Source organism: Anas acuta, chromosome W (assembly GCF_963932015.1).
Source record: "Anas acuta chromosome W, bAnaAcu1.1, whole genome shotgun sequence".
Classification (NCBI taxonomy): Eukaryota; Metazoa; Chordata; class Aves; order Anseriformes; family Anatidae; genus Anas; species Anas acuta.
The window spans coordinates 13,653,615-13,681,019 of record NC_089016.1 but is presented as its reverse complement, the minus strand read 5'-3'; the positions used below and the strand labels follow the sequence as shown (position 1 = coordinate 13,681,019).

At 44.6% G+C, this 27,405-nt stretch overlaps 1 protein-coding gene across 14 annotated transcripts in view; it reads right to left on the bottom strand.

The window, feature by feature from the left end:
• The window catches only part of LOC137846960 (kinesin-like protein KIF2A), a 170,854-nt gene extending 143,968 nt beyond the window's left edge, over positions 1-26,886 (bottom strand). For 10 of the 14 annotated variants that reach the window (XR_011090678.1, XR_011090677.1, XR_011090679.1 and 7 more), the window contains exon 1: positions 26,744-26,861. Coding sequence is in view for 11 of the 14 variants with exons in the window: in XM_068665084.1 (XP_068521185.1) it covers positions 26,744-26,837 (94 nt within the window). In the remaining 3 variants the exon portion in view is untranslated. Of the gene's footprint in view, positions 1-26,516 lie in introns of all 14 variants that reach the window. The other 4 variants (XM_068665087.1, XM_068665091.1, XM_068665093.1 and 1 more) reach the window with 2 other exon arrangements.
• Positions 26,887-27,405: the final 519 nt, after the last annotated feature.

Genomic DNA, 27,405 nt, shown 5'->3' with positions numbered 1-27,405 from the left:
TGGTAAGCGGCTTGGTCAGCTCCTCTGCCAGTTGTCTCAGTACCCTCGGGTGGATCCCATCCAGCCCCATCGACTTGCGCACATCCAAGTGCCGTAGCAGGTCGCCAAACAGTTCTTCGTGGATAGTGAGGGCCACCTCCTGCTCCCCATCCCCTTCCGCCAGCTCAGGGTACTGGGTATCCAGAGAACAACCGGTATTGCCGCTAAAGACTGAGGCAAAGAAGGCATTAAGCACCTCGGCTTTTTCCTCATCTTTTGTAACTAGGTTACCCCCCCGCATCCAGTAAAGGATGGAGATTCTCCTTAGTCCTCCGTTGTTGAGGGATTTTTTAAACAGCAAAGATCCCATGACTTGCTGCAGCTGAGCAAACCAAGCTACCAGGGCGACTATGAGAAGTTCCCATGACAGTGTTCCCACATCGCCCAATTGAGGAATTTAGAAAAATATTATTGCCAGTAGTTAGCTTCAAGGACAAGGTCTACGTGACTGCTAATCACAAGGGGGTTGTTTTCTTGTAGGTGGGGTTGTTTTCATGTAGTTGATTGTCTGAATGCTTTTGACCAATAATCTTGTGTGAGACACTATCCGCCCCTGTTAAGTTTGCTATAAAAGTCAGGCTATTCGGGTAATAAAGAGGGTGCATGATCTGACCATACTAGCGTCTGTCGTGTTTTTGGCTGTTCTTCCTGCAACACTCCGTTTTGCGTTGACGTATTTGTAAAAACATTTTTTCTTGTCTTTAATGGCAGTAGCCAGATTGAGCTCCAGATGAGCTTTGACCTTTCTAATTTTGTCCCCGCACTGCCTCACAGCATCCTTATAGTCCTTCTGAGTGGCCCGCCCTTTTTTCCAAAGGTCATAAACCCTCTTTTTTCTCCTAAGCTCAAGCTGCAACTCTCTGTTGAGCCAGGCCGGTCTTCTTCCACGCCGGCTCCTCTTTGGGCACGTGGGGACGGACCGCTCCTGTGCCATTAAGATTTCCTTCTTGAAGAGCACCCAGCCTTCCTGGACTCCTCTGCCCTTCAGAACCGCCTCCCAAGGGACTCTACCAACCAGTGTACTGAACAGTTCAAAGTCAGCCCTCCAGGAGTCCAATACAACGGTTTTACTGGTCCCCTTCCTGGCCTTGCCAAGAATAGAGAACTCCACCATTTCGTGGTCACTCTGCCCAAGACAGCTCCCGACCACCACATCTCCCACCAGTCCTTCTCTGTTTGTGAACAGAAGGTCTAGCGGGGCACCACCCCTGGTAGGCTCACTAACCAGCTGCGTCAGGAAGCTATCTTTCATGCTCTCCAGAAACCTCCTAGACTGCTTTCTCTGGGCTATGTTGTGTTTCCAGGATATGTCAGGGAAGTTGAAGTCTCCCACGAGAACAAGCACCGACGATTTCGCAACTTCTGTCAGCTGCCTGTAGAACTCATCCGTCTCCTCATCCTGGTTCGGCGGTCTATAACAGACCCCGACCAGGATGCTAGCCTTGTTGGCCTTCCCACTGATCCTAACCCAAAGGGACTCAACCTTGTCATTCCCAGCCTCGAGTTCCACAACATCGAAAGACTCTCTAATATAGAGAGCCACACCACCACCCCTTCTGCTGCCTGTCCCTTCTGAAGAGCTTATAGCCAGGCATTGCAGCACTCCAGTCATGATAGTGGTCCCACCACGTCTCTGTGATGGCAACAAAGTCGTAGCCTGCCTGCCGCACGATGGCTTCCAGCTCCTCCTGTTTGTTACTCATGCTGCGTGTATTGGTGTAGATGCACTTCAGTTGGGCCATTGCCTTCTCCCCTGGCCTTGCCATTGTTCCCCCTGGCACAGCTCTAACAAGCCTTGTTTCAGCCCCGTCCTCCTTCTTACCTAGTTTAAAGCCCTCTCAATGAGCCCCGCCAGCTCCTGGCCCAGGATCCGTTTTCCCCTTAGAGATAGGGACCTGTCTGCGGCCATCAGGCCGGGTGCCAAGTAAAGCGCCCCATGGTAAAATAAAAACAAGATTTCTGTGCTGGCACCAGCCTCTGAGCCATGTGTTTATCAGGTGGGCTTTCCGTGTCCTGTCTGTACCCCTCCCTGCCACCGTAGGGATGGACGAAAACACCACCTGTACTCCCGCTCCCTCCACTAACTGTCCCAGCCCCCTAAAGTCCAGTTTGATAGCCTTGAGGCTTCTCTCTTCAATGCCATCATTGCCAGCCTGGACTATCAAAAGAGGATAATAGTCAGAGGGGCAAACCAGGTTGGGAAGCTTCCTGGCAATTTCCCTGACCCTGGCCCCAGGGAGGCAGCAGACTTCCCTACAGGTAGGGTCAGGCCAACAAATAGGGCCCTCTGTTCCCCTGAGAAGAGAGTCTCCCAGAGCAATCACCCTTCTTTCTGTCTTGGTGGAGGCAGTCCTGAGGCGTGGAGTTGACTTCCTCGCCCTAGGCATCCTCCTGGGTAGGCTTCCTACCTCATCCTCACCCACCGGTCTCTTAAGCTCCAGGGCCTCAAACCTGTTGCGTAAGGGCACCTGGGAAGGCAGGGCCGGAAGGGGAGGGCATCGCCTGTGAGGTCGAGCAGGGACCTGTCTCCATTCCTCCTCAACTCCCAGGTCCCCTCCCTCTGCCCGATGGCGACAGGGCAGGGGGTCCACCCCCATTCTCACCCTGGTACCTGTCCTTGAGGCCCTGCAGGGAGTTGCTCTACCAGTCTATCTCCCGCTCGCATTCCCTGATATCCCTCAACCTCTCCACCTCCTCCTTGAGTTCTGCCACCATGCGGACCAGGTCATCCACCTGCTTGCACCTCCCGCACGCAGTTTCTCTGCCTCCCACCGATGGCAGCAACAGGCTCAGACACTCCCCGCATCTGGTGACCTGAACTGCTGCATTTTTGGATGGGTAGTCGGTCTGTGTGTGTACTGTCTTCCTGGAGAGAGCACCGTGCCTGGTGGAGACCATTGCAGCCTAGCTAACATGAACTGTCCCAGGATGGTCAGGTCATGTTTTGGGAGTGGCATGTGGTTCTTGGGCATGGGGTGGTTGGCTCATGGGTGGATACTGACGTGACGTCACCGAAACCATCACTTGGGTCCCTTTTGGGGCCAGATGAAACTGACCCTTATCTAACATGGGGCAGCTTCTGGATTCTTCTCACAAAAGCCACCCCTGTAGCCCCCTGCTACCAAAACCTTACCACATAAAACCACTACATGTATTAAACATGGAAAAGATAAGAGAAAACTCTGAAGATTAGGATTTCAACTCTTGTTGTTCAAGAACTTGTCCTGGTTTTGGCTGGGATAGAGTTCATTACCTTCCTAGTAGCGGGTATGGTGCTGTGTTTTGGATTTAGGATGAGAATAATGCTGATAACACATTGATGTTTTAGTTCTTGCAGAGCCATGCTTACACAGAGTCAAGGACTTTTCAGCTTCTTATGCTGTCCTGCCAGCGAGGAGGCTGTGGGGTTGCACAAGAAGCTGCAAGAGGACAGCCAGGAGAGGTGACCCACCTGGCCAAAGGCATATTCCAAAGGGAGGGAAGATCAGAGCGATGACATTTGTCTTCCTAAGAAACCATTACACGCAATGAGCTCTGCTTTCCTGGATTTTCCTGGTGATGGAAAGTAGCAAATTAATTCCTTGTATTGCTTTGCTTGCGCGTGCGGCTTTTGCTTTACCTAGTAAACTGTCTTTATCTCAACCCATGAATTACAACACTTAACTTTCCAGTTCTCTCCCCAATCCCACCCGGGGAGAGCAAGTGAGTGGCTGTGATGTACTTAACTACCTGCTGGGTTTAAACTGAAACAGTCCTTTCTAGTGCCCAAAGTGGGGCACTGTTGCGGTTTAACCTAGCAGGAAGATAAGCACCACAAAGTCATTCGTTCCCCCCAGGCAGTTTAAAGACAGTTTAATAGGACAGGTAGGGAGTAGGACGTATCCCCTTTGAGTTGCTAGAACTCCAAGGACAGTTTCTGCACAGCATTCGGTTTGAGTTGGTGGAATTCTTGAGAGAGATTCTCCACAGCTGAGACACAGGACCCATAGGACCCAAAAGGAGGAACAGAAACATTCTTTGTACTGCCAGAGTTGGCCAGCCAGTTTATCCACCGTGGGCTCTTCTAAGTCTTCCCAGGTCATTACTGCCAATGAATTGGCATACAACAACAGTGCGCTCCGTACAAATTTCTGCCACATGGGTCGTGTGCACTTGACTTCATCTGGATCTCTGGGAATCTGTTCATTGTTGTGAGAAATATCCCAATAATTTTCTAAGACAGGGTCTCTTGTGAAGCTGATTTATTCACAATTGCAATGGCAGGTGTCCTGCAAGGAGGGGTGTGCAGCAGAAGTGTATCGTAGCCCTATATCCCCTATTACCCGATGCTTGATTCCTCACTGGCTGAGTACTATAGGTTCACAACCTACCCGACGCTTGTTACTATGCCCTGTATGTGCAGTTTTATATAACCAACTTTTCATTTCTCCTTTTCTCTTTTGGAACCAGAGGGGTCCATGATTTTGTAGCTTCTTGTTCTTGCTGATTCAACAAATACTTGTCTTGTTTTTCTTAGCCATCCTCCTTATTTTGGGACAGTAGGACCTTCCACTGTCCCCTTATCCGCTTAACATTCCCCCCACTGTTATGCCTGCGCAATCACTTTTAAATATGCAAAGTTAGTGGAATTTTACACTGCAAAAACATAACTTTAAGTCTTACGCTTCCCCGTTCGTCTTTTCTTACTCCTATTGTGACTTGGAAATTAACTTATAATACCAAAACACAACTCCATTCCAAAGTCTACCCGCTTATGGGAATTGACAGGGTGGTAACAGAATTGGAAGAAAGAGGCATTATTAAAAGGACCTATTCACCCTACATTTCACTAGTGTGGCCAGTAAAGAAACCAACCAGGCAATGGCATTTTATAGTAGATTACAGTTAAATGCTAATACCACACCTTTAACTGCCACAGTTCTGAACATGGCAGAAATAGTGACATTGATACAAGTCACTGCCCATCCTTGGATGGGTGCCTTAGATGTTAAAGATATGTTCTTAATGATTCTTCTTGAACAGGATAAAGCACAGTTTGCTTTCACATGGAAAGGAATCCAATATACTTGGATTATACTATTATACTATAATAGGCTTCTTCAAGGATATAAACATTCCCCCACAATTGCTCACAATGCTTTTGCAAAAATCTTAGCAGAGATTCCTGTTTCACATCCTGATAGAGGGAAAAAGTCAGGAAAGTGTAAGAGACACAATGGAAAACACTCAGAGAACACTGCTCAACTAAACCCCTATGCATGGGAAGCCAAAGATTGTTCAGGAAATGTACACCGGATTAGCACGCAGTGGGTCTCACCCTCTTTTTAATCCTGCTGGTTGAATACAACCAAGCATATTTTATTTCCTTTTGTGTTCACAGGAATCCTGAGTGAACTGCATGTGGACAGCTGGAGAATCACAAATCAGCAGTTTGGATTGCTAAAACTATGCTTCACCCTGACCTTAATGCAAACCCATTTGGTTTGTAGCCAGAAAGACCCAGAATGGCCATGGTCCCAAGCCCATGTTAAATACGCTGGAATTATGGGAACACGTGCCGTCAGGGAAAACTTAGTTACTGTGGTTGTGCATGGAGCTGAGACATCTCACTGTGACACTGTGACATCTCATAATGACCCTTGGAACCATGCATTGTCACAGTATAGTGCAAGTGTTGGAACATCTCAAAACAAAAAGGACCTAAATCTCACTACTTCAGTTTTACATGTAAACAAAATATTTTCAAAAGATGAATGGAGTTGTAATGATTCTCTTTGGATGGCTGATCTCCAAGCCACTTCAGGCCAGACAATACAAATCAGTTGCCGAATAACTAATGGGTCTACTTACAATAGGCCGACTGAAATTAAGACAATTTATGCTGATTCTTCCAGACCCAAAAATTATAGTACTGATTGTAACAAAATAACTGAACCAAATTCCGACTGTTGGCACAATTTTACTTTCACCAAACCTATAATCATGTACCATCTTTGGGGTTACAGAGACACCAAATTACTATTTGAATTTATGATCGTTACAGCAACATCTATGTCAACTGCAAAGGGTAAGAAGTCTCTGCCCCCACAGATGTTTGAAATTGTACCAACTCTGCCTCCCATTAATCTAACTCCTTCCATCTTCAACACAGGTCCTTACCTAATTAAATATGTGGGCCAATAAAAGGTTCTCTTTAACCCTAGCTGGTATCTAAAAAGGGTAGAGCTAGTGCTGCGCATTAATATCTCAGAAATCAACTCAAGATTTACCACCTTTTTGAGAACTGCCTACACCAGCTGGTTATCAGGGTTACATGGACGTTCTCTGAAACAATCTCAGCGCATGCCACGAGATGCCACTGGATTATTGGGAACAGGAATAGGTATATTAAATAGCATTGATGCCAAGGTCCTAATGAGTAGAATAACTGCTACTACAGATGACCTAAGGAAATTGGAACGACTGATAAAATCACCCTTATCGGCCTTAGGAGCAAGCCAATGGCTCCTATCAGACATTTTACCCCACTGGAAACAAATTGAAGAAAATGATAATCAATTAATTGTAAATACCCTCGGAAAAACCCAAGGTGATACTTCCCTTGCCTTGAGTTGTATCCAAGTGCATTTATGGATACAGTCTGTAGCAGCACCTATTATTAGAGAGGGAGGAACCTTACCCATTGAAATTTGAAAATTCATAGAATCATAGAATCATAGAATGGCGGCTTGGGTTGGAAAGGACCTCAAAGATCATCTATTTCTAACCCCCCTGCCATAGACAGGGACGCCACCCACTAGATCAGGTTGCTCTGATTTATTGATTTGGGATAATGCTTCAGAATTTGAAGAAGAGTTTGAAGCATGATGGCAATTAGTCAACTTTACCTATTATGCAGAAAGTGATAAATTTATTGCCTTTATACTTACCATAAGCAATGCCACAGTATACAATATATATCCAATTATTGCATTAGGACTCAATCATAATGAAACTATACTCTATCCTAAGGAGCATAAACTATGGGCCCATCGAAAGGGAGGAAAGTGGCAGATGATTGATGTAAATGCATGTATTGTGTGCAAACAAAAAGGCTTCATTTGTGAAAGTAACACTCTCGAAGCCCAAGACATCTGCCTTGACACTGAACAAAACATTTGTCACTTTGAGATATATCCCAATGAAACCCCTGAAACTGTACTTGTATATATTGGAAAAGGCTGTTTGCATGAGAACCCATTGTGATTCTATAGTCATAGATAATACTACTGTAGATACAAGTAATCACTCGAATGTTTGTGTTTGTAATTTTACCAAAATTCTAGGATGTGATTTTAGTTACTCAGCTTCCGTCACCTCTTACCAACTTATTACATCCAGTTATACTCTACTTCATGACCTGCTGCCTACCCCTATTGGTATTAACCTTACACTGGTGAAGAAACTACTACAACAGTTGCTGAAACACGTGCAGGAAAATGAACAAAAGACTCTGATTACTGTCCATCATGATATAGAAAAAGTACATCAAGTGTTGGAAGGAGTGAAGGATGAAAAACACTGTTGGTGGGACACTTTGTTTTGATGATTGCCAACTGCCACAGGAATCTTCAACAAGATGCTTCACCCTGTTTTTGTTTTATTAATACTCACTGTATTGTGTTTCATATTGACAGTATCCCTGTATGTCAAACTTTGGATTATGATGAAACGTATGTTTCATCTAGTATCCCTACAAGATGTACATATACTCGATAACCCTCATCACAAGGACATATGTGATACACCCGATACATTCCAAATGTCCTGAATCTTGAGTGACTATAGTCATGGGGTGGATGGTGTGGAATAATTGCCTGAGGTGACTTAGAAATTAACTTATATTATAATATCAGAACACACCTCCATCCCAAAGGCTACCCGCCTCCAAGGTGTAACCATGCCTCACTGAGCTTGCTCTTTAATTTTTTTTCTAGTCTATACCTTTAAAAACAAAGCAAGAAGATTTCGCACCAATCATAACAAATGTATGTGTGACTAGTATCATTCAAGCTCCACCTAAAAGACAGAAAATTATATAAATTAGCTTCAGGGAGAGAAGATGTTAGGGAAGATACCATCGCGAAAGATACCTTCTGTGTTCTGGGGTCAGTCGACAGGCTGAGTCTGTCTTCTCCTCCACTGGAAAGCATTTGAGTAAGATTCGTACACTTGGTTATGCCAAGTGCCTCCCCAGGAAACTTAGAAATCTCTATAGAGTCTCTTTATATCTTTTAACGCATTTGTAGCCAGGCTGTGTTACTCATAATTTTGGGATTTGCACGTGCTTTACAGACAGTGAATTTATCACCAGCAATCCAAAGAACCTGTGAACATGTTGCTTTAATGAATTGCACAACTGACCAATCTAGCCGTGGTAATTCTCATTGAATGTGACCAAACTCTTTAAGTGTGGCCATGGTAGTTCATGGAATGCGACTAGACTGAGGGTATATTATGTTATTTGTGCATCTGTACTCATAGAATCATAGAATATCCCGAGTTGGAAGGGACCTATAAGAATCATTGAGTCCAACTGCTGGCACCACATAGGTCTACCCAAAAATTCAGACCATATACGTCTTCCCAGGTCATTACTGCCAATGAATTGGCATACAACAACAGTGCGCTCCGTACAAATTTCTGCCACATGGGTCGTGTGCACTTGACTTCATCTGGATCTCTGGGAATCTGTTCATTGTTGTGAGAAATATCCCAATAATTTTCTAAGACAGGGTCTCTTGTGAAGCTGATTTATTCACAATTGCAATGGCAGGTGTCCTGCAAGGAGGGGTGTGCAGCAGAAGTGTATCGTAGCCCTATATCCCCTATTACCCGATGCTTGATTCCTCACTGGCTGAGTACTATAGGTTCACAACCTACCCGACGCTTGTTACTATGCCCTGTATGTGCAGTTTTATATGACTAACATTCCCTGTGCAATCGCTTTTAAATATGCAAAGTTAGTGGAATTTTACACTGCAAAAACATAACTTTAATTCTTACAGTTCCCCCTTCGTCTTTTCTTACTCCTATTGTTGGTTTTGAACCTCTTCACATCCCCCACTCGAGTTTTTCCAACATTAGGGCACAATATTTTTCTTCGGATGTCATGGGAGATGACAGTCTCTGCCAAGAACATACATTTTTGATATGTCATACAAGGAATAATACAAGGAATAAGCAAGCAGATCAAAATACACAGTACTATTATTACTAGAATACTAACAAATAGTTGCTTGAGCCAATCCCATCCAGGCAACCACGAGGTCAATTTTTCCCAAATGTCTCTAAATCCCCACGAAGTGTCGTCTTGGGCCACCTCATGTAAGACCTTGGTTTTCTCCCAAATATTTCTGAGATCAGTCTCAATTCGCCCCGTTTGGTCTACATACATACAGGAACTGGCAAGCTGCAAGTTGCAAAGTGCAAGGCCAGTAATAAATCCAGTACCAGTAGATTCTGGAATACCATCTTTAACAGACTTGTCACCTCCTCTTGCAGTGCCTGGATCGCATCTAGAGTGCTATTTTCTAATTCTTTGACTACAGCTGAGATATTCACAATGTCTTTTTCTAATTCATTCACCCCTAACCAAGGGAAAAACCACCTCACAAAACTTTGAAACGCTATTCCTCTCTCCACTAGAGGAAGTCCTCTTGATTCTGGGTAGGTGGGTCCCAAGGACGCCTGTGCTTTGGCTTTGAATATCCTCAACAATGGTTACGTTTGGAATTATTGCCCCCAGGGTGCAAGCTCCCTTCCATCCTAGGGGCAACACCTACCGGGCCCTATTACCACATAGCCAATACCACCCTTTGTAGTTCGGGACTGGTCATCCAGTTACCAAATGATTCCCGCGCGGTTTTTGGTGTGCATTATATATATTATCACTCCTGTAATTACCACATTCGGAACAATATGAATAATTTCCTACATCACAGGTAACATTTCCACACCTAGGTTCAGTATTACTGCTCTCTGAATTTCCATCAGTATTTTTTAAAAGACACCTTTGATAACAAGTTATATTGTAACCAGGATTACGTGTAGGAAGCTCAACTTCAAAATCTATTCTCTTCCAGGGCTGGGCAAAATCCATCGCTTTTAGAGATCTAGAGAATCCAGAGACGATTGCTGCTGGTAACAGAATAGCAAAGACAAGGGCTTTTTAGTATTCCTAGGCATCTGTTTGCAAATCCAACAGTTATTTTCATAGAATCATATAATAACCCGAGTTGGAAGGGACCCATAAGGATCACCGAGTCCAACTCTTGGCCTCACACAGGTCTACCCAAAAATTCAGACCATATGACTAAGAGCACAGTCCAAATACTTTGTAAACTCTGACAGGCTTGGTGCTGTGACTACTTCCCTGTGGAGCCTGTTCCAGTGTGCGACAAAACTCTCAGTTAAGAACCTCTTCCTAAAATCCAGCCTGAACCTCCCCTGTCACAGCTTGACACCATTCCCTTGGGTTCTATCATTGGTCATTAAAGAGAATAGATAAGTGCCTGCCCCTCCACTACCCCTCACAAGGAAGCTGTAGGCTGCGATGAGGTCTCCCCTCAGCCTCCTCTTCTCCAGGCTGAACAGGCTAAGTGCCCTCATCCACTCCTCATACGTCTTCCCCTCTAGGCCCTTCACCATCTTTGTAGCCCTTCTCTGGACGGTCTCCAATAGTTTCACATCCTTTTTGTACTGTGGTGCCCAAAACTGCACACAGTACTCGAGGTGAGGCCGTGCCAGCACAGAGTAGAGCAGGACAATCACTTCCCTCGACCGACTAGCGATGCCATGCTTGATGTACCCCAGGATACGCTTGGCCCTCCTGGCTGCCAGGGCACACTGCTGGCTCATGTTCAGCTTGCTGTCAACCGCAACCCCCAGATCACTCTCTGCGGGGCTGCTCTCCAGCGTCTCGTCGCCCAGTCTGTACATATAGCCAGGGTTGCCCCGTCCCAGGTGTGGGACCCGGCACTTGCTCGTGTTAAACTTGATGTGTTTGGTGATTGCCCAGCTCTCCAATGTCCAGATCTCTCTGCTAGGCCTTTCCATCCTCAACAGAGTCAACAACTCCTCCAAGTTTAGTATCGTCAGCAAATTTGCTCAAAACACCTTCTAGTCCTACATCCAAATCGTTTATAAAAACATTGAAGAGGACTGGCCATGGAGCCCTGGGGGACCCCACTAGTGACCATCAGCCAGCCTGATGAGGCCCCATTTACCACAACCCTTTGAGCCCTGCCTGTCAGCCAATTGCTCACCCATCGTAGGATGCTTTTGTCTAGCTGTATGCTGGACATTTTGTCCAGTAGGATCCTATGGGAAACTGTGTCAAAAGCTTTACTGAAATCCAAAAAGATCACATCAGATGGCTTCCCTTGATCTTATCGTAAAAGGAAATCAAATTTGTTAGGCAGGACCTTCCCCTCGTGAACCCATGTTGGCTGGGACCAATGACTGCAGGTCATTGTAACGGGGGTGTAATTGTCATGGGGGTATGTGGGGCTGGGATAACAGTGCTACTTTTTGGGGACACCAAGCTGAGACTAGGGATAGAATGATCACTGGGCAATACACCAAAAGCGTGTAATTATTAATAGTTTCTGAGGTAGCGTTCCCAAAGTATGGAGGTGACAGCAATGCTGAGTACAAATACCAGGTTAGTCTCATGGCCAGCAATTTTATCATATCATAAGCCAGTGTTACACCGTACAGCAAAATAATAACCCTAAACCAGCCCCTGGAAAGGATAAGCAGCACAAGAGGGAACACATACACTAAGTAATGTGCTATATAATTCAGTTTGGAAAACAGGCACAGCAGACCTGAGATCACAAAAATCAGTATTGTGATTAACAACTATTAAACTGATGTAACGCTTCTAAAATTTTTGTTTTAACATGCTCTGGTCAGATCTTTTATCTCAACCTTTCGAGCCCCATGCTGGGTGCCAAAAGCAACTGGTGTGGTTTAACCCAGCCAGCAGCTAAGTACCACACAGCCATTCGCTCCCCCTCCCTCTCTGGGATGGGGGGAGAGAATCAGATAAAAAATGAAGCCTGTGGGTTGAGATAAAGACAGGTTATTAGGTCAGGAAAGAAAGGAAAACAATATTAATTATTATAATAGTACTACTACTAATAATGTGTACAAAACAAGTGATGCACAATGCAATTGCTCACCACCCTCTGACCAATACCCAGCCTATTCCCAAGCAGCCGACCCCCCCACCCCGGCTAGCCACCCCTATATATTGTTTAGCATGACGTCAGATGGTATGGAATACCCCCTTGGCCAGTTTGGGTCTGCTGTCCTGGGTCTGTACCCTCACAGCTCCTGCTGCACCCTCAGCCTGCCCACTGGCAGAACAGCGTGAGAAGCTGAAATGTCCTTGGCTTAGTGTAAGCACTGCTCTGTGGGCGGATACTGACATGAGGTCACCGAAACCATCACTTGGGTATGATAAGCAGGTAGGACCTTGGGAGCTGTGGGAGAAGGTGGGCAGCATGAGCTGTTGATGTGAGTTTGCTCAGTCATGATGTGTTGATTGCTAGGTTGCTTGTCATCTTTAATACTTGACTGGGAAGTTGCATAGTTGTATGGACTGCACCCAAGTGAGCCTCACCAGGTTGAACATGGCCTGGTGAAGACATCTTCACCAGATGTGGGCATGCATCATTGTAAGCTATAAAGAACCAGCAATTTTATCATATCATAAGCCAATGTTACACAATATGTCAAAATAATAACCTTAAATCAGCCCCCAGAAATGATAAAAAGCGTGACAGGGAATACATACAGTAAATAATATGCTATACAAAACAATTTGGAAAACAGACAGCAGACCTGAGATTTAAAAAAATCAGCACTGTGATTAGCAAATATTAATCTTGTCTAATGCTTATAACAATTTTGTTTTAACACGTTTTGGTTAGATCTATTGTTATCCCAACCCTTTGTGCCCCAAGTTGCGCACCAAAATGACTGTTGTGGTTTACTCCAGTAAGCAGCAAAGTACCACAGCCATTTGCTCACATCCCCCCGCCAGTGGGATGGGGGAGATAATCTGGAGGAAAAAAAGTAAAAGCTCATGAGTTGAGATAAAGACAGTTTAATAGGACAGAAAATGAATGTAAATAATAATAATAATGATAATAATAATAATAATAAGATAATGTTCAAAGTAAGTGATGCAAAATGCAATTGTTTACCACCCGCTGAACAATGCCCATCCCCTCTGTTATAAATGAGGTCTCAACTCAATCTGAATTTTGTAGTATTTATAAAACAAATATTTCTAAAAGGTATAAAAGGCAAGTAAACAGCACTGGGTGTGCGGGGAGTCTACGCTCCACCAACATGCACACACAAACATCAAACATTCTAAATATACAGAACATTGCTTTACATACTAAACCCGAGTATGCCTATACATATGCACAATCAGGAAAGGTAACAAACAATCCTTTAAGTTCCATGACTTAACAGTCTCCATTTTCCATTCGTTGGGCCTTATGTATCCCGTTCTTCCCAGATTGAAGAAAAGCATATCCATCTCCTTTTCAAGGCCAATAGGCCTGGGTCAAAAGGCACGTTCAGGTCAGCAGGGGGCATAACAGCAAAAGCCTTCGATGGCTGTAGCAGCAGAGGGGCCGATGGCGATGGCGTAGCAGTCGGATCAGTAAAGGAGCCCGCAGCTTCCTCACTATCTGGCAAACCACATGCTTCTGACTGTGGCTCCACATGGCTCTTTAAGGCCTCAGAGACTGCTCACCAGGTGCTGAGCAATCCCACTGCAACCTTGCCATTTTTAGTTGCAGAGTCCCACACCTTGACCTCAGTTTGGTCCCATATTTCAGGCTCATAAACTGTCCGATTGTTAATAAGGAGAATGTGATAAATTAGTAGGGGTTTGTTCATTGTCCTTGAGAATTTAAAGAATCTACTGAGGAGATAAGGTTTCACAACTCACGGCATTGTAACATGGGGACAAATGGGGAAGGGGGGTTGGGTAAACATCCTTGTTAAAACAAAGATTCTGTAAGATACCACCCATCCACCGCAAGACATCTTGTTTTGCCCCCACCTGAACACAAGCACAACGCGTGATCACTGGAGGAAGAATAACGACCCCCAACAACAGACTGCACAGCCTCAGAACAAGTCTCGACAAGGCGACAAGGCGACAGGTCTCGACAAGTCAACAGGTCTTGACAGGTCAACAAGTCTCGACAAGCCGGAACTTCGATGCTATAAAACAGCAACACTGGAAAGGGGAAGTTGCGTGCCGTGGTGGAGCGGAGACTCCCCAGCCGCCCAGCGCTGTTTTGCTTGTATCTGCTTACTCAATTAATAAATATACCTAATGGACCAGAAAATTGGCGTGGTCTAATTTATGACAATTTGGTGCCGTGACTCGGATAAAGGCATCAGACTGAGGCGCATTTCAGGGGAGGCGCCCCGCCGAGTTCGGCGGCCTCTGAGAACGCAGGCCTCACTCGGGACCTTTTACCGACGAACCCTAAATTGGATACAAGCAAATAAAACCGGTAAACCTTAGGCAACCTTTGTGCACGAAGACCGAACGAAGACTCAGAGGAGGAGTGAGTAAAAAACAATAGGCCGGTGTTCCGTTCGGTTGGGGTTGGGTTTCCCAGAGTGTGACAACTGAGACGTCCAATTGCGGACGAAGCGAGAGCGGACCCCTCGGTAGTGCGGTTCCCACATCCCGCAAGGGACTGGGCCACGAAAAGGGGGAGTGTGTGTGTGTGTGTGTGTGTGAGGGCACTCTGGAAGATGGGCCAGAAAAAGAGTAAGCTTTCTGGTTCCATGGGTGGGGGAAATAGTGGTAAGGATATGTCCTCCATTCCCCCCGATAGTCCTCTAGGAATAATGATTAAAAATTGGAATGATTCCCCTTCTAGGCAGGGAAAGAGTAAAATTAAAATGATTCATTATTGTGTGGAAGTGTGGGGCAATAAACCCATTAAAGGGGACAGTGTTTTCTGGCCCCCGTTTGGCTCCTTCGAAGACTGGATATGCCAGGCCCTAAATATTTATGTAAACTCGAAGGAACCTTACAGCTTAGAGGAAAGTGAATATGCGCACCTCTGGATAAACACAGACACGAGGACGTGCTTATATCCTCTAAAGGAAAAAGAGGGGTGCAATAAGAGGAGAGAAGATCTGGAAACTCCGATAATACCTCCGCCCTATAGTCCTCCCCCCGAGCCCACGGTTCCCGCTCTGAATGGACATAGTGATTCGGAGTCAGACTCTGATCAGGAGCCGTGGGGACCCACAACTAGGAGCCGAGCTAGAAACAGAGAACTGGCTCCTCGACAGAGATTATATCCCCTACGAGAAATAGAGATGGGGGGACCCCAGCCAGGAATGGAATATGTGGCCATCCCCATTAACTCCGGGGATGTCCGAGATTTTAAGAAAAGGACAGGAGGAGGGTAAGCGAGCTTTAATGGCAACTGGCATAATGTTTGCAGCTGCTGAGGAATAATTCTAACTGGAATAATAACTGTACATTGTATATTGTATATATAAAAGCCCGGGCATTTTTTGTTAAAGTGTTCTTTTATACATATGTAAATATGTAAATATGTAAATATGTAAATATAAGGACTGCCATTGAGGTGTATGTCTAAGGGAACAAAATTTGCCCAGGCATATCATCGGCTCATCAGGTTTAAATGTCCTCAGTGTAATTGTCAAGAGGCAGTTAATTTACAGTGGTCTGATTTTATTTGTGTATCTATATATTGTGGATTTTGGAGGGATTGGGATTGACTAGTAAAGAGCTTCTAGGAAAACAGTGGAATATTAACCACTGTAGATTACAACAGGAAAAGTTCAAAGCAAAGAAATCCCAAGGAAAAGCCCTCTAGGATGTATACTAACACATTGGAGAGGGTACAGAAAGTAAAAGAACTCTTATCAAATATTGTAATCAATGGTGGCCACTTTATAAACTAGAGGATGGAGCGGAGTGGCCCCTAAATGGAACTATTAATTATAACACCATATTACAGTCAATGTTGTTTTTGTGGAAAGAAGAAAAATGGGATGAAATATGGTATATTGATTGATATGTTGTTTCAGTATCTTGGAGGGAAAAGGTATGGAATTAAGTTGGACTCTGACTGAGCCTTTGGTGCTGGTATTAGAAAAGTACAGGCTGGAGAAAGATAAAGGAAGTGTTCAAAGGGTTGCTGAAGATGTTAAAGGTGTGGCATGTAATATTTAACAGAGCTGTTTGAAATTGAATGAGCAGGGAAAGGTGATGTAGGCATTATCTAAGTAACAGTCTAGAAGTTTTGGTATATTTGCATATTTGCTGTGGTGTTTGTTCAGTTTCCCAAGCATCGGGGAGGGGGGAACAGCCTGCTCCACCAGGGGCCTCTCCAGCGGCCGCAGGGGGGCTTCGGCTCCAGTGCCTGGAGCACCTCCTCCCCCTCCTTCTGCACTGACTTTGGTGTCTGCGGGGGGGGGTTTCTCACTCTCCCAACTGCCGTTGAGCAGCAGGTTTTTGTTCGTTTCTTTGTTTGTTTCTTTGTTTGTTTGTTTTTGTGGATGTGCTCTCACAGAAGCACTGACTGTATTGCTCATGGCTTGGCTCTGGGCAGCAGTGGGCCCCTTTGGGGCCAGATGAAATTGTCCCTTATCTACCACGGGGAGGTTTCTGGGTTTTTCTCACGGGGGCTGCCACTGCAGTTTCCCACCCCCACACCCCTCACCCCCCCCCCCCCCCCGAACCTTGCCATCAAACCCAATACACTGGGGCAGCTAAGTCGTTACTGACTTGTAAAGTATCAGGGATTAAATTAACTAATGAAACCCTAAATGTGATGGGGGTAGAAGGGACTGGGATAACAGTGCCACTTTTGGGGGATACCAAGCTGAGACCAGGGGATAAAATGATCACTGGGCAATTATTCTATGTATCCAAAGCGGAAACTAACTTGTTGGGAAGGGATTTGATGATGAAATTGGGCATTCAAATAGTAAATTGTTAGACTGGAATAACAGTGTTATTAATGGAGTGCTCTCAGGCCCTGAGAGCAAACGTATATTCACCTCTGACTGGAAAGACCCTGAAATGGGGGCGGAAGCAACAATATAGGTGGACAATTTTACCTCAGGGGTTTACAGGGCCATCTATCTATTTGGGTAAATTCTAAAAAAGATTTTGGAGCAATTACAAATATGTGGAAAATCGATACTCCCTGATGGGAGAGAAATGCTGAATAAAGTGATAATGAGGCAAATATTAACTGTTTTACATCAGAAGAGTCATTGGGAGGTGCAAGCAATGTGTGATGTTCTAAGAAAGCATGTCTGTGTAGGAATATATACTTTAGGGAAGCACACATGCAGAGGATATACTATATGTCAAAAGGGTAAATAAAAAGGTCTTCTGTAACCTATCTAGAGGGGGACGGGAGCCAGGGCTTTGACCTTTCCAAAGTATACAGGTAGACTTTACTGAGTTACTTGTTTGTCCTAATTGACCACGTGACTGAATGGGTGTAAAGCTTTACTGCAAGGATTAAAGAAGGATTGAGTGGGACTTTCACAGCCCTTGGCACCCCTCCTCTTCTGGAAAGCTAGAGCGAATGAATGGTGAAATTAAGAAACAACTAACAAAACTTATGCTGGAAACTAAGGCTTCTTGGGTAAAATGCTTACCCCTTGCACTGTTAAACATATGGATGCAGCCCAGAACTGATGTAGGAATTTCTCCTTTTGAAATGCTATATGGTATGCCCTATGACTTGGAATTACCACTTGATCACCCTCAATTCTAATTAGGACTTGGAAAGAGACTTTTTTAACACCACGATGGGGAAGGCCCCTATGTTGTTTTGCTTACTACAGAAACAGTCGTCCAGACTGCGGAGAAAGGATGGACACATGCCAGCCGTGTTAAAGGACCCATCTGTGACGAGAAGTGGGAGATCGCTTCAGGAAACAAAGACCTGAAGCTCACATTGCGACGAACTCGATAGGTACCGTGGGTTAAGGTAGAGGCTCTGCCCTGAAGAACACTACTGCTGCCGAGAAGAACTAAAACCTCGTAGTTGGCTGCAACCCAACTGACAAGTGAGGCAGAGGAGTGAATAAGTGGGGAAAGAAATGGGCCTCAGCCATTCCTATCGGTATTTGGGGGTTCTCGCAGTGATTTCATCCTGCATAGCGACTCAACACCACCCCCACCAACCTTTTAAATGGACTTTAAGTCGATTCGAAGATCGACTTAAAGAGATCGAACAGGTTATTGCAACCCAGATAACATTGAGGGGGCCAAGCTTTACTTCTACACTATGTCAGCTGATCTCGAGGCCCCAGTGCTGGGAATATATGGGATTTTATTTCTGCCCAAGTTCTAACCCGGGAAAGGGGTACTGTAAATGCCTGAACTTGTATTATTGTGCATACCGGGGGTGTGAAACCATTGCTACAGACTGGACACTCGGGGCTGGTCGTGATAAATTCTTACAAGTGGGATATGGGCTGCAAGGTTGTAACCGACAATTGGATCTCTATTACAGGTGGCGAAGGCATGGTATAGGGTATACAGGAACCTTCCACAGAAATAAGGAAATTTGCAAGGTTCTATATATAAATATAACAAACTCGGACGATACTAGATGGGTACTAGGAAAAATGTCAGATTTTAAGAACACGGAACAGATAGGGGAGGACTCATACTAATAAAGAAGGAAAAACCCAAGACTTCCAAGGCAGTTGGGACTAATAAAGAGTTAATAGGGGAAGGTTTGGTTGTCCAGACTGTAAAGATACCGGGGACTGCCCAACCTACTACAGTGTTTTCTAATAAGTCGACAGAGTTATCCTTTCCCACACTGCTTCCAAGCATTGTGAATAAAGAAAGGGGTTGTACCCAAGAGTAGTATGTGGAAAGTTATAAATGCTAGTTTCCAGGTACTAAATCAAACTAATTCTGAGATAACTGAAGGGTGCTGGCTATGTGTAAGTGTTAAGCCACCATATTATGAAGCTATAGGAGATATGGGGAGGTCTGAATATTCAAACAAGTCAAATCCTTCCAAGTGCAGTTGGGGTCAGGAAATCGGGATAACTTTGACTCAAGTTACGGGAAAAGGTAGATGTATCGGCACAGTTCCAAGAGATAAAAATGATATGTGCCATGCCACTGAAAAAAAATAAATAAATAAATAAAAAATGGACCAAACACACAAATGGTTAATTTCTGCAAATAACACTAGGTGGGTATGTTCATCATTGGTAGTCACTCCTTGCCTATCTTTAAAATTGTTTAGCACATCTCATGATTTTTGTGTACAGGTGGTCATTATACCAAGGATTCTATACCACACTGAAGAGTATATGTATACCCATCACACAGTGGCTGAATACCATCTGGTAAAGAGGGAGCCTATTACGGCCATCACCTTAGCCACTTTAATGGCCTCGGGGCTGCAGGTGCAGGACTAAATTGTGGGAAGGATTAGAAAAATGCAAAAGGGAAAATGAGGCTCGTCAGAATTGGTATGAATCCTGGTTTAATTACTCACCTTGGCTTACTACCCTGCTATCAACCATAGCGGGGCCCTTGTTGTTACTTATATTAACACTGACTTTTGGACCGTGTATATTCAATCGAGTAATTGCAATTGTGAAATGTCGATTAGAAGCTGCTTATCTTATGCTTGTGCGTGCTAAGTATGAATCTCTTGAGCAGGAGGAGGACAACGCAGAAACTTTGATGCTCAGCAAGCAAATATTGCAAAAATTCAATGAACAAAATATGTTAGAAAAAGAAAAAGGAGGGATTGTGATAAATTAGTAGGGGTTTGTTCATTGTCCTTGAGAATTTAAAGAATCTACTGAGGAGATAAGGTTTCACAACTCACGGCATTGTAACATGGGGACAAATGGGGAAGGGGGGTTGGGTAAACATCCTTGTTAAAACAAAGATTCTGTAAGATACCACCCATCCACCGCAAGACATCTTGTTTTGCCCCCACCTGAACACAAGCACAACGCGTGATCACTGGAGGAAGAATAACGACCCCCAACAACAGACTGCGCAGCCTCAGAACAAGTCTCGACAAGTCGACAGGTCTCAACAAGTCAACAGGTCTCGACAGGTCAACAAGTCTCGACAAGCCGGAACTTCAATGCTATAAAACAGCAACACTGGAAAGGGGAAGTTGCGTGCCGTGGTGGAGCGGAGACTCCCCAGCCGCCCAGCGCTGTTTTGCTTGTATCTGCTTACTCAATTAATAAATATACCTAATGGACCAGAAAATTGGCGTGGTCTAATTTATGACAGAGAATAAGCTGTAAGGTTACCAGGACAGTCTTTGTTTCTAAGGACGTATGATTCCCCATAATGCACAACTGCTTACCAGTGAGAGGCAGTTGTGTGCACGGGTCCACTTCTCTCAGCTCGAGCTTCTCTCCAGCTCCAGTGCGCCTATTTCCAGCGACTTTCTGTACAAGCTTCTCTGAGCAGTTTGCTGAGTTTGGCCGAACCTATCTTCATGAGGCAATCAACGTGCCTGTACCCATCCAGGTCTCCATTCTCCCAGCCTGTTCCTCTTCACTTCTTTTTCCTGCTTCTTTATTGATGTAACTTCATCGTGTTGCCTCTTTTTTTTTTTCTTCCTCTTCTTCTTTCTTGAGGGCAGGCTCCCCTCTTATACCCTTCTCTCCACAGCAGTTCTTTTCAAAACAACTTTTCATTGGTCAAACAACTTTGAATGTAACAACAACAGCAAACACCCAGAAACATCCATGCCTTAATGGCTGGAGAACAAGAAACCCCAGACTGCATGGAGTCTCCTGAATCACCTTTCTTTGTTCCCTCTAAACTCTTATATTCCTGATGGCCTCGTCGTTAAGAGTCTAATGTTATCTCAGTCACGGGGTTTTCCAACCCCCATGGCCACATTCCCAAATCTCCCCCTTCTTTATTAATATCAACCATTTTCTCTATACGAATTACTACTCCATATATAACACCTCCCTAAGCAACGGTTCCCCTCCACTCTGGCCAGCCTCCCCATATTAATTGTTCAGCATGACGTCATATGGTATCGAATATCCATTTAGCCAGTTTGGGTCAGATGTCCTGGTTCCGTCCCCTCCCAGCTTCTTGTGCATTGGCAGAGCAGTATGAGAACATGATAAGTCCTTGACTTAGTGTAAGCACTGCTCTGCAACAACTAAACCATCAGCGTGGTATCGACATTATTCTCATCCTAAATCCAAAACACAGCACCATAGCAGATTCTATGAAGAAAATTAACTCTATGCCCGCTGAAACCAGGCCAGGCACAAAGGATTTGAGATGACAACACATTTGACTGGAGTGTGGGGTGTGCTAGACCAAATATAGCAGCTGTGTGGTACTTAGCTGCCTACCAGGGTTAAACCACAATAGAGCTATTGATACAAAATACAGAAGGCCTACATAAATACCTCATAAACAGCAAGTTACAGTGAAAATCTACTTATCGCATATCATGAGCTGAATGCTTATAAAGCCGTTTTAAAAATGACACAGTAAACTTAACACATCCTCCTGGTCAAAACTTCTCTAAGGAACAGTGCCCAGAAATTCTGGATGGAATAAGATGAGAACCTACACTGTAGTAAGTCTAAACGTTGGTCCCATTAGTTCTACCAAAAATAGCAAACTTGAGGACTTGATGCCCTGTGTGTGATCTGGCCATTAGGGAAAGACAAAGACACATTGTACCAGTATGGCTTACATAGGGATTAGGTAATGAGGTCAAATGATTTAAATGTGGTAACAAAAAAAGTCTTAATCACAGGGAAAGAACAGATATATGTCACCAAAGGAATGAATAAAAAGCACATTACCATTTAAATATACCCTCAAGAGCTTGTAAAATAGGGTGACTACCCGATCCTGAACAGAATTTTCATAGTGTCATTATACCTTCTATCTTACTATAAAATCATTGTTGCTATTGGGAGCTGCATGTAAATGTCAAGATCGTCATATGGGATTACCCAAAACACAAAGGATGGTATAGACCTCTCAACATCAACAAACATCAATTTCACCTACATTGAGCTTTAAAGAAAACAAAACAAAACAAAACACAACCCTCACAGCCCTTACTGTTACAAAAAAAAAAAAAATAGTCTCCTTTATTTTTGAAGGTTAAAGAGTTATGATGATGTTTTGGCAAGCCTATAAAGAGAGGAGCTGCCAGTAGTTTTTTGGACTAGATGGATTGTCTTCGACCATGACCAGTTCCAGCTGCTTCAGAGACAAGTGAAAAAAATTCCTAAGAGGCAATTACAAAATAACACAGCCTCAGACAAGATTTCTTCCTGTCTCCCATCAGTTGGAGGTTATTTAAACTACAAACTCAGGTAGAACAGAAACTACCTTTTACAATTGCAGGTGTAAATTTTTTAATTTACATCTATTATTAATTTAATCTACCATCCATACAAACATCCTCTTTAAAATTCTGCTAGGCTTCCAGCATCCATGTCCTCTGGTAACACGTTCCATGTGATAACTGTTCCTAGTTTATTCTCCTTTATCATTTTTAAGTTTTCTCTTTATAACACTGACAGTTCTCAAGTTCATTTCTTTCCCGTAATACAAGAACACAAGCTCGTGATCTTTCTTTTTAACACCATTTGATGGTTAATCCCATCTGTATTCCCCCCTCCCCTTTCCAAATGAGCAAATATATAATTAATTTCTCTGTTCTTCTAGGTAGCATTTCAAATTTGCAAAGACAGAGAGAATAGGATCATAGACTCATAGAAAGGTTTGGTTTGGAAGAGACCTTTAAGATCATTTAGTTCCAAACCCCAGACATGGGCAGGGACATCTCCCACTAGATCAGGTTGCCCAAAGCCCCATCCAACCTGGCCTTGAACATTTCCAGGGATGGGGCATCCACAACTTCTCTGGGCAACCTGTTCCAGTGCTTCAGCCTGAGGAAGAAAATGACAGAACATGACTGGACTGGAAATGTAAAGAAAAAATACCAATCAGCTTACTAAAGGTCTGTAGGGCGTAAGACTGATTTATCCTATTTCAGCAAAAGACTGAACTAATGAAAAAAAAAAAAAGTGAGATGTTATTTTTCCAAATGATTATGTAGGTCTTTGTCATTATTAATTGGATAATGCACAAGAAGTGGAGATATGGGTATAAGTTCACTTGCAAAGCAGTGGGCTATTATTATTTTAGTAGAGGGAATTCCTCAAAAAGGAACATCTGGACAGAATGAAACTCTTACAGCTGGTCTTGCAGCTATGTTCTGGCCCACTCTCTAGTGCTCTAGCTCTTCTGTGTGATAAGGCACATTTTTCAAGACTGGAAATGTAGTCCATTGTTAGCAATTCACAACCTAAAATGAATGAGTTCCTGTTTCCAAGGCAGACTATCAAGGCATATTTCAAGAAACATACATGAATTATACTGAAATAAGTAGTAAATTTCAGTATCAGAAATTATTATTAAAAGCCAAACTAGCTGACCACCTAAATATGCTTTTATATTACATGAATATAACAAGTTATCCCATGTAATTATAACTGGAAATATTATCTGTAACTCTAGACAACGTTTATACCAATGTTTACCCACTGAGAAAAAACAGATACACAGCAAGCAACTTTGCAGCGTCAGTCCTCAAAAATGTAATATATGTCACTTTTATTTCCAGAATGTTCTGGTCTTGTTCTCACATTTATTTTGTTTTACATCTCTTTGCAATTTTGTTGTAGTGAACAAGTACAAATTTTACCAGTGATGTTTTACCAAAAATGTTATTCTCCTATTTCTTCTTTTTATTTAAAAAAAATAAAATAAAATACTTATCTGGAATTAATAAAGCTCTGTATTCAGAAAAGCATTTAGCATACTTATGGACAGATGGGAAAAAGTGCAAAAAGACCCCATTAACAAAGTAAACCTATTTTATTCAGCAAATAAAACACTTAAGTAAGGAAATTTTAATGAACTATTATACTTACCTCTCAAAACAACATTTAGTTTTTAAAAAAAATACTTCCTATGGACAAGACAATGTGAAAAAAAGCCCAGACTGACCAACAAACTGCTTTCTCAAGATTCTTAAACAGCTTTAATTGTGCTTTCAACCTAGGGTAGCTGGTATGATACACAGCCCTGATTCTACCTGGGATACAGGTCTGAGTTCAGCAGATCCAGGTAGCTCACGGTTGTTGAAGGAGATCAAACTTCACACTTCATCCCAGCCATACATTTCCTACACACTGATACTTTTGGGGTCACAGACCCTCTGAGAGTCATTTGAACTCACTAATGCTGAGGAAACCTATCACATCCACAAGTTTGCTAATTTAATGCAATTAATGCATTAAATAATCTGGAGAAAAAAAAAAAAAACATATTGACTACAGTGGATGGGAGAGAAAGTTTGTAGGAACAACACAGCTGACAGAGGCACACTCCACTTGTTAGAAACAGACAAACCAATCTTGATTGCCTGTGCAACCACAGCCCAGGTTGGTAACCCACCTTCTGAAAGGCAAAGCAATCTAAATGCAATCTAGTGTGGGCTATACTTCGATATTTGTCTCAAAATGTTCCTTTTTGCATACCTAGGGATATATCTTCCACCAGTCTCAATGGAAAACAAGCAAACATCACAATAGCCGGAACCCACTAACCTTGGTACGACACTGTAGTTGCTCACACAAAGACCAAGCTAACAAAAATGCTCAATGGTTTGCACAACTGTTGTAAAAACATCCTCCTAGTATATTACTGATGTGTAATATATTTAATATGCTGCATCGCATATGTAAGTGATACAGCAAAATATGTGAATCGTTAACAGTAATGAAAATAAGTATTATGTTTAAGCTACTGTTCTCACTTTGGATTTTAGAAGAGAGAAGAACCCTGCAACGTGAAAAATGCAGCAAAGCATTCTCATCCCTTATTTTCCAAAAGATATATAAAACAGTCAGTAACATGTATTAGAAGTTGACACAGGCCTCAGAAAAATAGTTTTCCAAACTACTACAGTGAGGTTTTCTGAAACCTCAGAGATCTGCAGGAGTTATGCAAATAACTGCAAGACCTATCAGATTCTTCACATGACACACAAGCCATTAAGCACAAATTGAGGGGTTAGGTTTAATACAGCATCCAGCTAACACTGAGCATTTGATTTTTATTGTAGGGTTGAACTGTACTATGAGACATAGCTGCATGAAGACTTGCTGCTCATTTCTTGCCTCATGACAAAACCATGCTAACTTCAGTGCTTTTGACCTCCGTGTCTTTCTTCCATTAAAATCATTTGATTATTCTTTAGCAAGCTCCTGAACACTGAAGAAAATAAAAGACTTTCAAGAAAATATGAGCAGAACCCTACCCTGGTTTAGTAGGTTTCATAGATCTCACAGAGGCCAGGAACAGATGACATATTCCCACTCAAATTAAAGAGTGGAAGTCCCAAGTGACCTGCCTTTCAGTTAGTGAACTTCCCAATTCAGTTCTCCCCATCCAGACAAAATACAGTTAGCACACTAAATGTGACACACACACATCCTTTATTCATGTGTATTCCTAGACAGCAACATACATGCTCCTGCCAGGAGATGCTGGGCAAGATGACAAACACTGGATCCCCAACAGAAAAATAACAACTCAGGCATAAACAGCAAGCACTCTTCTTATATTTTAATCATAAAGAACATGTGAAATAATACCATCAAGCTTTCTGTCACGTGATGGAAGTGTTCAAAGGCATTTCTGTCAGTGCATACTGTAGTGTAATTTTTTGAGAACACAGCTCGTATGCCAGAGAAAACAGAGTTATTTCTTTATATTAAAGCCCCTTCCTCCCTCCGTCATCTAATCCCCTCCCACCTCCATGCTAAAGATTCCCCAGGCTCTCCTCCCCCCATCACCTCATCGCCCCCATCCAGACACACCCCACGCGTCTCGTTACCCATCTCAGACCTGACCTGACCTGACCTGACCTGACCTGACCTCTCCCCTCCCCTCCCCTCCCCTCCCCTCCCAGCCCAGCCCATCCAAACTTCCCTCACGCGTCCCCCTCTCGTTCACCTCACCTTTCTCCCCCCACATTTCAACCCTCTACCCCTGCCGCCGCCCCTCCCTGCCTCCTCCCAGCGCTGCCGCAGCCTCCCCGTCCCCAACGGCTGCCGCTCGCAACCGCCCTCCACCGCCGAGCACGAGCGCTCTCCTGACAATCGCAGCGCGAGCCAGACCCGGCCCCTCCCTGACCCCACGCACACAATGGGCTCCGCAAGCAGCCCCCTCCCCGATCCCCGCTGCGCACTGGGGCGGCGGTACCCGGCCACGGGCTGCGCCCGCTCCCACAGGCCCCTACCGCCGGCCAACCCCCACTGACCATCGCTGCGCTTGATCTCCACGTAGATTCCTATCTGGATCTTGCCGAAGTTGGCCGCTGCCATCGCTTCATGGGGCAGCCGGAGAGAGCGGAGGCGCTGCCGACCAGACACGCAAGAGGCGGAGCAGGCGTGCGCACAGCTACGGCGGCTCTAAGAAAGGTGGGCGGACGGGAGGGAAGAAGAGACGGGGGGAGGGAGGAGGGGGAAAGAGAGAAAAGGCACCAACCGGATACAACAGGCGCCAGGAGCTGCTGCGCCTGCGAGCTTCGCCGTGGCGTCACGACGGGACAGGCTTGGGGGGGGGGCAGAAGCGTCATCATTGCCTTCTTCAGCCGTCTGCGATCTTCTCCTCCCCCTACCTCGGAGGAAGGGGACGCTGGGCCCGCGCAGCTGGGTCTCCCGCCGCGCACCCTGGCACTGGGGCGCCTGAAGCGAGGCTGCTTGCCTCGAGGTTCCCAGTGTATTTGTCCCGCGGCCGCAGGGCCACGCGTGGCGAGCTCCGCCTATCCCGCGCCCTCCTCCTCACTCTCCGTGCTGCAGTGCTCCCTCGCAGCCGCTCTTCGCGAGTGGCACACGATGGGCGCTCCCGCTTCGTGGGGGGCCGACGCCCGGCGAGAGAGTCGTGCTCCGGGGCCGGACCGAGGCATGCTCATCGTGGCCGCAGGGCGGCTGTGCTAGCCTATACCTCTCGCACCTGTCCCCGGCTTGCAGACAGGTGCCTGTGTGGCACCAGATGGTGGCTGAGCTGCTCTGAAGTTTTAGTGTAATAGCTTAATTTACCTCATGTCTGCTCGTAGAGGTCCCTTGTGCCAAGTGGAGCAGCTTAAAAGGATGCTTTGTACTTGCTCCCCAACCAGCCAGCAGCTTCAGTCCAAGTAAGGCTGACAC